At 48.5% G+C, this 10,000-nt stretch overlaps 1 protein-coding gene across 1 annotated transcript in view; it reads left to right on the top strand.

The window, feature by feature from the left end:
- The window catches only part of wdr19 (WD repeat domain 19), a gene marked incomplete at its 3' end in the record, with an annotated part of 45,865 nt that overhangs the window by 34,043 nt on the left and 1,822 nt on the right, over nucleotides 1-10,000 (top strand). The window contains 5 exon segments of the mRNA XM_055912762.1: nucleotides 100-272; nucleotides 4,511-4,625; nucleotides 5,682-5,788; nucleotides 6,928-7,044; nucleotides 9,165-9,242. Of these exon segments, the coding sequence (XP_055768737.1) occupies nucleotides 100-272; nucleotides 4,511-4,625; nucleotides 5,682-5,788; nucleotides 6,928-7,044; nucleotides 9,165-9,242 (590 nt within the window).

The raw sequence follows: 10,000 nt of genomic DNA, 5'->3' as shown, positions 1-10,000 counted from the left end.
GTGTGTGTGTGTGTGTGTATGTCTCTGTGTGTGTCTCTGTGTGTGTCCTTGTGTGTGTGTGTGTATGTCTCTCTGTGTGTGTGTGTGTGTGTGTCCCAGGTCTGGACCAGTTGAGCTGGACAGATGATGGTCAGTTGTTGGCCGTCTCCACCCAGAGAGGAACCCTGCACGTCTTCCTGACCCGTCTCCCCATCCTGGGGCACAGCTGTGGGACCCGCCTGGCCTACCTGACCTCCCTGCTGGAGGTCACTGTGTCTAACCGTGTAGAGGGGGTGAGAACACACACCTGGGGGAAAACACCATTCTAAACAGAGCACCTGGGGGGAAACACCATTCTAAACAGAACACCTGGGGGACAAACACCATTCTAAACAGAACACCTGGGGGACAAACACCATTCTAAACAGAACACCTGGGGGAAAACACCATTCTAAACAGAACACCTGGGGGACAAACACCATTCTAAACAGAACACCTGGGGGACAAACACCATTCTAAACAGAACACCTGGGGGACAAACACCATTCTAAACAGAACACCTGGGGGAAAACACCATTCTAAACAAAACACCTGGGGGACAAACACCATTCTAAACAGAACACCTGGGGGGAAACACCATTCTAAACAGAGCACCTGGGGGACAAACACCATTCTAAACAGAACACCTGGGGGACAAACACCATTCTAAACAGAACACCTGGGGGACAAACACCATTCTAAACAGAACACCTGGGGGACAAACACCATTCTAAACAGAACACCTGGGGGACAAACACCATTCTAAACAGAACACCTGGGGGGAAACACCATTCTAAACAGAGCACCTGGGGGACAAACACCATTCTAAACAGAACACCTGGGGGACAAACACCATTCTAAACAGAACACCTGGGGGACAAACACCATTCTAAACAGAACACCTGGGGGAAAACACCATTCTAAACAGAACACCTGGGGGACAAACACCATTCTAAACAGAACACCTGGGGGACAAACACCATTCTAAACAGAACACCTGGGGGAAAACACCATTCTAAACAGAACACCTGGGGGAAAACACCATTCTAAACAGAACACCTGGGGGACAAACACCATTCTAAACAGAACACCTGGGGGACAAACACCATTCTAAACAGAACACCTGGGGGACAAACACCATTCTAAACAGAACACCTGGGGGAAAACACCATTCTAAACAGAACACCTGGGGGAAAACACCATTCTAAACAGAACACCTGGGGAAAACACCATTCTAAACAGAACACCTGGGGGACAAACACCATTCTAAACAGAACACCTGGGGGACAAACACCATTCTAAACAGAACACCTGGGGAAAACACCATTCTAAACAGAACACCTGGGGGACAAACACCATTCTAAACAGAACACCTGGGGGACAAACACCATTCTAAACAGAACACCTGGGGAACAAACACCATTCTAAACAGAACACCTGGGGGACAAACACCATTCTAAACAGAACACCTGGGGGGAAACACCATTCTAAACAGAACACCTGGGGGAAAACACCATTCTAAACAGAACACCTGGGGGACAAACACCATTCTAAACAGAACACCTGGGGGACAAACACCATTCTAAACAGAACACCTGGGGAAAACACCATTCTAAACAGAACACCTGGGGAAAACACCATTCTAAACAGAACACCTGGGGGACAAACACCATTCTAAACAGAACACCTGGGGGACAAACACCATTCTAAACAGAACACCTGGGGGACAAACACCATTCTAAACAGAACACCTGGGGGACAACACCATTCTAAACAGAACACCTGGGGGACAAACACCATTCTAAACAGAACACCTGGGGGACAAACACCATTCTAAACAGAACACCTGGGGGACAAACACCATTCTAAACAGAACACCTGGGGGACAAACACCATTCTAAACAGAACACCTGGGGGACAAACACCATTCTAAACAGAACACCTGGGGGACAAACACCATTCTAAACAGAACACCTGGGGGACAAACACCATTCTAAACAGAACACCTGGGGGACAACACCATTCTAAACAGAACACCTGGGGGACAAACACCATTCTAAACAGAACACCTGGGGGACAAACACCATTCTAAACAGAACACCTGGGGGACAAACACCATTCTAAACAGAACACCTGGGGGACAAACACCATTCTAAACAGAACACCTGGGGGACAAACACCATTCTAAACAGAACACCTGGGGGACAAACACCTCTCACTCACATTGCTCTCTCAGATATCTCAATTACAAAATCACCAGCCAATGTCAATCTACTATCCCCCAAAGTAGAAAAGTAGCCTATTCCGAACAGACTCTGGGACAGTTGTGGGACGATAGATCACAAATTCATACAACCAGCACATCAACAGAATGTTTACCTGAAAATGTTGATAAACTATATTTTCTTAACATTATAATTGCAGCAGTGCAATGTTCCCATAATGCAATTAGCGGGAAAACATTAGCGGGGACATGTGACAGAGAGGAAAATATCTGTTAGGTATGTAGAAAGAGGAGAGATCTAAAGATGCAACAACTAGCATGGGATGCTAATATGACTAGGATTATCATCAACTAGCATGGGATGCTAATATGACTAGGATTATCATCAACTAGCATGGGATGCTAATATGACTAGGATTATCATCAACTAGCATGGGATGCTAATATGACTAGGATTATCAACAACTAGCATGGGATGCTAATATGACTAGGATTATCAACAACTAGCATGGGATGCTAATATGACTAGGATTATCATCAACTAGCATGGGATGCTAATATGACTAGGATTATCATCAACTAGCATGGGATGCTAATATGACTAGAATTATCAACAACTAGCATGGGATGCTAATATGACTAGGATTATCATCAACTAGCATGGGATGCTAATATGACTAGGATTATCAACAACTAGCATGGGATGCTAATATGACTAGGATTATCATCAACTAGCATGGGATGCTAATATGACTAGGATTATCATCAACTAGCATGGGATGCTAATATGACTAGGATTATCATCAACTAGCATGGGATGCTAATATGACTAGGATTATCATCAACTAGCATGGGATGCTAATATGACTAGGATTATCATGAACTAGCATGGGATGCTAATATGACTAGGATTATCATCAACTAGCATGGATTGCTAATATGACTAGGATTATCATCAACTAGCATGGGATGCTAATTTGACTAGGATTATCATCAACTAGCATGGGATGCTAATATGACTAGGATTATCATCAACTAGCATGGGATGCTAATATGACCAGGATTATCATCAACTAGCATGGGATGCTAATATGACTAGGATTATCATCAACTAGCATGGGATGCTAATATGACTAGGATTATCATCAACTAGCATGGGATGCTAATATGACTAGGATTATCATCAACTAGCATGGGATGCTAATATGACTAGAATTATCATCAACTAGCATGGGATGCTAATATGACTAGAATTATCATCAACTAGCATGGGATGCTAATATGACTAGCATGGGATGCTAATATGACTAGGATTATCATCAACTAGCATGGGATGCTAATATGACTAGGATTATCAACAACTAGCATGGGATGCTAATATGACTAGGATTATCATCAACTAGCATGGGATGCTAATATGACTAGGATTATCATCAACTAGCATGGATTGCTAATTTGACTAGAATTATCATCAACTAGCATGGGATGCTAATATGACTAGGATTATCATCAACTAGCATGGATTGCTAATATGACTAGGATTATCATCAACTAGCATGGGATGCTAATTTGACTAGGATTATCATCAACTAGCATGGGATGCTAATTTGACTAGGATTATCATCAACTAGCATGGGATGCTAATATGACTAGGATTATCATCAACTAGCATGGGATGCTAATATGACCAGGATTATCATCAACTAGCATGGGATGCTAATATGACTAGGATTATCATCAACTAGCATGGGATGCTAATATGACTAGGATTATCATCAACTAGCATGGGATGCTAATATGACTAGGATTATCATCAACTAGCATGGGATGCTAATATGACTAGGATTGTGTTTTTGGCTACTGGACAATGAGGGAAGATTTGAAAACAAATTGAACATGAGAAAATCTGGTTTCAATGGGATATTAAGAAGTGTTTTAAAAAATATTCCCTCAACATTTCTATGGTCTGATTTTGGCTAGGTAAGACATGCCTCGAAAAATGACAACAAAAAAACAGCAGGCTCCTCTCTCTCTCTCCTCAACAGCAGGCGTGGGTAAAGGCAAGGACAGGCAGCCTAATTAATCTCCCAGACATTTGTCTGGCTAGTTTAATTGATCCGTTTTTTACATTTATTTTGTCGGCCAGCTAACGTGAACCTCTGCCGTAACTAACCGTGTAGAGGGGTTGAGCGAGCAGGGGGGCACACACACACACACACACACACACACACACACACACGGTGTCATGAACTCCGTATCGTCTGACAGGAAGCTCCTGTTGCGGTGACGGTGGAGGTGGAGCCTAACTTCATCGCCGTGGGACCCTACCACGTTGCCGTGGGGATGAACAACCGAGCCTGGTTCTACGCCATGGGAGACTCCGGTGTGTGTGTGTGTGTGTGTGTGTTCACTCTGAATATGTGAGTGTTTTTTGTGTGTGTATTTGATGTGTGTGTTAACATTGGGTGTGTTAACATTGTGTGTGTATTTGATGTGTGTGTTAACATTGTGTGTGTATTTGATGTGTGTGTTAACACTGTGTATTTGATGTGTGTGTTAACATTGTGTGTGTATTTGATGTGTGTGTTAACATTGGGTGTGTATTTGATGTGTGTGTTAACATTGTGTGTGTATTTGATGTGTGTGTTAACATTGGGTGTGTATTTGATGTGTGTGTTAACATTGTGTGTGTATTTGATGTGTGTGTTAACATTGTGTGTGTATTTGATGTGTGTGTTAACATTGTGTGTGTATTTGATGTGTGTGTTAACACTGTGTGTGTATTTGATGTGTGTGTTAACATTGGGTGTGTATTTGATGTGTGTGTTAACACTGTGTGTGTATTTGATGTGTGTGTTAACATTGGGTGTGTATTTGATGTGTGTGTTAACATTGGGTGTGTATTTGATGTGTGTGTTAACATTGGGTGTGTATTTGATGTGTGTGTTAACATTGTGTGTGTATTTGATGTGTGTGTTAACATTGTGTGTGTATTTGATGTGTGTGTAAACATTGTGTGTATTTGATGTGTGTGTTAACATTGTGTGTGTATTTGATGTGTGTGTGTAAACATTGTGTTTGTTTTTGATGTGTGTGTTAACATTGTGTGTGTATTTGATGTGTGTGTAAACACTGTGTGTGTATTTGATGTGTGTGTTAACATTGTGTGTGTATTTGATGTGTGTGTTAACATTGTGTGTGTATTTGATGTGTGTGTTAACATTGTGTATCAGGTGAGGAGAGGCTGAGGGACATGGTGTATTTGATGTGTGTGTTAACATTGTGTGTGTATTTGGTGTGTGTGTTAACATTGTGTATCAGGTGAGGAGAGGCTGAGGGACATGGTGTATTTGATGTGTGTGTTAACATTGTGTGTGTATTTGATGTGTGTGTTAACATTGTGTGTGTATTTGATGTGTGTGTTAACATTGTGTATCAGGTGTGGAGAGGCTGAAGGACATGGAGTATTTGGGGACGATCGCCAGCATGTGTCTGAACTCAGAATACGCAGCGGCTCTGTTTGAGGGGAAAGTACAGCTACACATGGTGAGGAGAGGGGTGAGGGGGGGTGAGGAGAGGGGAGGTGATGAGAGGGGAGGAGAGGGGGGGTGAGGAGAGGGGAGGTGATGAGAGGGGAGGAGAGGGGGGGTGAGGAGAGGGGAGGGGAGGGGGGGTGAGGAGAGGGGAGGGGAGGGGGGGTGAGGAGAGGGGAGGGGAGGGGAGGGGAGGGGAGGGGGGGTGAGGAGAGGGGAGGGGAGGGGGGGTGAGGAGAGGAGAGGGGAGGGGGGGTGAGGAGAGGAGAGGGGAGGGGGGAGGAGAGAGAGGGAGGGGGGTGAGGAGAGGAGAGGGGAGGGGGGGTGAGGAGAGGAGAGGGGAGGGGGGGTGAGGAGAGGAGAGGGGAGGGGGGGTGAGGAGAGGAGAGGGGAGGGGGGGTGAGGAGAGGGGAGGGGGGGTGAGGAGAGGAGAGGGGGGGTGAGGAGAGGAGAGGGGGGGTGAGGAGAGGAGAGGGGGGGTGAGGAGAGGGGTGAGGGGGGGTGAGGAGAGGGGAGGGGGGTGAGGAGAGGGGGGTGAGGAGAGGAGAGGGGGGGGTGAGGAGAGGGGAGGGGAGGGGAGGTGAGGGGAGGGGGGGGTGAGGAGAGGGGAGGGGGGGTGAGGAGAGGAGAGGGGGGGTGAGGAGAGGAGAGGGGGGGTGAGGAGAGGGGGGTGAGGAGAGGGGAGGTGAGGGGAGGGGGGGTTAGGAGAGGGGAGGGGGGGTGAGGAGAGGGGAGGTGAGGAGAGGGGAGGGGGGGTGAGGAGAGGAGAGGGGGGGTGAGGAGAGGGGAGGGGGGGTGAGGGGAGGTGAGGAGAGGGGAGGGGGGGTGAGGAGAGGGGTGAGGGGGGGTGAGGAGAGGGGTGAGGGGGGGTGAGGAGAGGGGAGGGGGGTGAGGAGAGGGGAGGGGGGTGAGGAGAGGGGGGTGAGGAGAGGAGAGGGGGGGGGGGGGGGGGTGAGGAGAGGGGGGGGGGGGGGGGGTTAGGGTACAGACCATAACAGCTGAAACAGAGCAGTACCTTCTACTACATACACACTGTGATAGACAGAGAGACAGAGACTATCATCATAATAGTAATAACCAAGTAACATTATGGTGTGTGTGTGTGTGTGTGTGTGTGTGTGTGTGTGTGTGTGTGTGTGTGTGTGTGTGTAGATGGAGGGCGAGGACCAACAGGAACAGAGACAGACCAGGCTGTTTCCAGACGGAGACCGGAAAGAACACATCATCAGCCACGCCCTCACTAACGACTTCCTGTTCTATGGGACTGATGTAAGACACACACACACACACACACACACACACACACACACACACCTCCAAGCATGTATGTTCCTTGTCCCTCCATGTCTCCATGTCTCCTCCTCCAGAGGGGTGTGGTAGTGTGTATCCTAGTAACCCCATGTCTCCTCCTCCAGAGGGGTGTGGTAGTGTGTATCCTAGTAACCCCATGTCTCCTCCTCCAGAGGGGTGTGGTAGTGTGTATCCTAGTAACCCCATGTCTCCTCCTCCAGAGGGGTGTGGTAGTGTGTATCCTAGTAACCCCATGTCTCCTCCTCCAGAGGGGTGTGGTAGTGTGTATCCTAGTAACCCCATGTCTCCTCCTCCAGAGGGGTGTGGTAGTGTGTATCCTAGTAACCCCATGTCTCCTCCTCCAGAGGGGTGTGGTAGTGTGTATCCTAGTAACCCCATGTCTCCTCCTCCAGAGGGGTGTGGTAGTGTGTATCCTAGTAACCCCATGTCTCCTCCTCCAGAGGGGTGTGGTAGTGTGTATCCTAGTAACCCCATGTCTCCTCCTCCAGAGGGGTGTGGTAGTGTGTATCCTAGTAACCCCATGTCTCCTCCTCCAGAGTGGTGTGGTAGTGTGTATCCTAGTAACCCCATGTTCCTTGTCCCTCCATGTCTCCATGTCTCCTCCTCCAGAGTGGTGTGGTAGTGTGTATCCTAGTAACCCCATGTTCCTTGTCCCTCCATGTCTCCATGTCTCCTCCTCCAGAGGGGTGTGGTAGTGTGTATCCTGCTGATGTTAAACCTAGTAACCCCATGTTCCTTGTCCCTCCATGTCTCCATGTCTCCATGTCTCCTCCTCCAGAGTGGTGTGGTAGTGTGTATCCTGGCTGATGTTAAACCTAGTAACCCCATGTTCCTTGTCCCTCCATGTCTCCATGTCTCCTCCTCCAGAGGGGTGTGGTAGTGTGTATCCTGGCTGATGTTAAACCTAGTAACCCCATGTTCCTTGTCCCTCCATGTCTCCATGTCTCCTCCTCCAGAGGGGTGTGGTAGTGTGTATCCTGGCTGGTGTTAAACCTAGTAACCCCATGTTCCTTGTCCCTCCATGTCTCCATGTCTCCTCCTCCAGAGGGGTGTGGTAGTGTGTATCCTAGTAACCCCATGTCTCCTCCTCCAGAGGGGTGTGGTAGTGTGTATCCTAGTAACCCCATGTCTCCTCCTCCAGAGGGGTGTGGTAGTGTGTATCCTAGTAACCCCATGTCTCCTCCTCCAGAGGGGTGTGGTAGTGTGTATCCTAGTAACCCCATGTCTCCTCCTCCAGAGGGGTGTGGTAGTGTGTATCCTAGTAACCCCATGTCTCCTCCTCCAGAGGGGTGTGGTAGTGTGTATCCTAGTAACCCCATGTCTCCTCCTCCAGAGGGGTGTGGTAGTGTGTATCCTAGTAACCCCATGTTCCTTGTCCCTCCATGTCTCCATGTCTCCTCCTCCAGAGGGGTGTGGTAGTGTGTATCCTAGTAACCCCATGTCTCCTCCTCCAGAGGGGTGTGGTAGTGTGTATCCTAGTAACCCCATGTCTCCTCCTCCAGAGGGGTGTGGTAGTGTGTATCCTAGTAACCCCATGTCTCCTCCTCCAGAGGGGTGTGGTAGTGTGTATCCTAGTAACCCCATGTCTCCTCCTCCAGAGGGGTGTGGTAGTGTGTATCCTAGTAACCCCATGTCTCCTCCTCCAGAGGGGTGTGGTAGTGTGTATCCTAGTAACCCCATGTCTCCTCCTCCAGAGGGGTGTGGTAGTGTGTATCCTAGTAACTCCATGTCTCCTCCTCCAGAGGGGTGTGGTAGTGTGTATCCTAGTAACCCCATGTCTCCTCCTCCAGAGGGGTGTGGTAGTGTGTATCCTAGTAACCCCATGTCTCCTCCTCCAGAGGGGTGTGGTAGTGTGTATCCTAGTAACCCCATGTCTCCTCCTCCAGAGGGGTGTGGTAGTGTGTATCCTAGTAACCCCATGTCTCCTCCTCCAGAGGGGTGTGGTAGTGTGTATCCTAGTAACCCCATGTCTCCTCCTCCAGAGGGGTGTGGTAGTGTGTATCCTAGTAACCCCATGTCTCCTCCTCCAGAGGGGTGTGGTAGTGTGTATCCTAGTAACCCCATGTCTCCTCCTCCAGAGGGGTGTGGTAGTGTGTATCCTGGTGGAAGACTGGCAGGTGTTGAACGAGTACCGCCACCCAGTCGGCATCAAGAAGGTACTGAATAAATTATAATAACTATGGTGGTGGTGGTGATGGTGGTGGTGATGGTGATGGTCATAGTGATGGTGGTGATGGTGGTGGTGGTGATAATGATGGTGGATGGTGAGATAGGATGATAGTGATGGTGGATGATGGTGGATGAGTTAGGTGGTGATAGATGGTGGTAGATGGTGGTGGTGGATAGGTGGTGGTGGGTGATGATGGTGGTTGATGGTGGTGGTGGTGGTGGTGGTAGGTGATAGGAGTGATGGTGGTGGTAGGATGGTGATGATGATGGTGGTAGATGGTGAGTGGTGGTGGTGAGTGATGGTGGTGATGGTGAGTGGTGGGTAGGTGGTGATAGTGATGGTAGGTGGTGATAGATGATGAGTGAGGTGAGTGGATGGTGGTGGTGGTGATGATGGTGGTGATAGGTGAGATGGTGGTGATCGGTGATGTGTGGTGAGAGGTGATGGTAGGTGATGGTGGTAGGTGGTGGTGGTGGAGGAGGTGATGGATGGATGGTGGTGATAATGATGGTGGTGGTGGTGATGGTGGTGATGGTGGTGGTGGTGATGGTGGTGGTAATGATGGTGATGATGATGGTGGTGGTGATAATGATGGTGGTGGTGATGATGATGGTGGTGGTGATGATGATGGTGGTGGTGGTGATGATGGTGGTGGTGATGGTGGTGATGGTGGTGGTGGTGATAATGATGGTGGTGATGGTGGTGGTGGTGATAATGATGGTGGTGGTGGTGATAATGATGGTG

The sequence above is a fragment of the Salvelinus fontinalis genome, unplaced genomic scaffold (genome assembly GCF_029448725.1).
Source record: "Salvelinus fontinalis isolate EN_2023a unplaced genomic scaffold, ASM2944872v1 scaffold_0207, whole genome shotgun sequence".
Classification (NCBI taxonomy): Eukaryota; Metazoa; Chordata; class Actinopteri; order Salmoniformes; family Salmonidae; genus Salvelinus; species Salvelinus fontinalis.
Note: the sequence above shows the minus strand (reverse complement) of the source record. Positions and strands in the feature narration are given on the sequence as shown.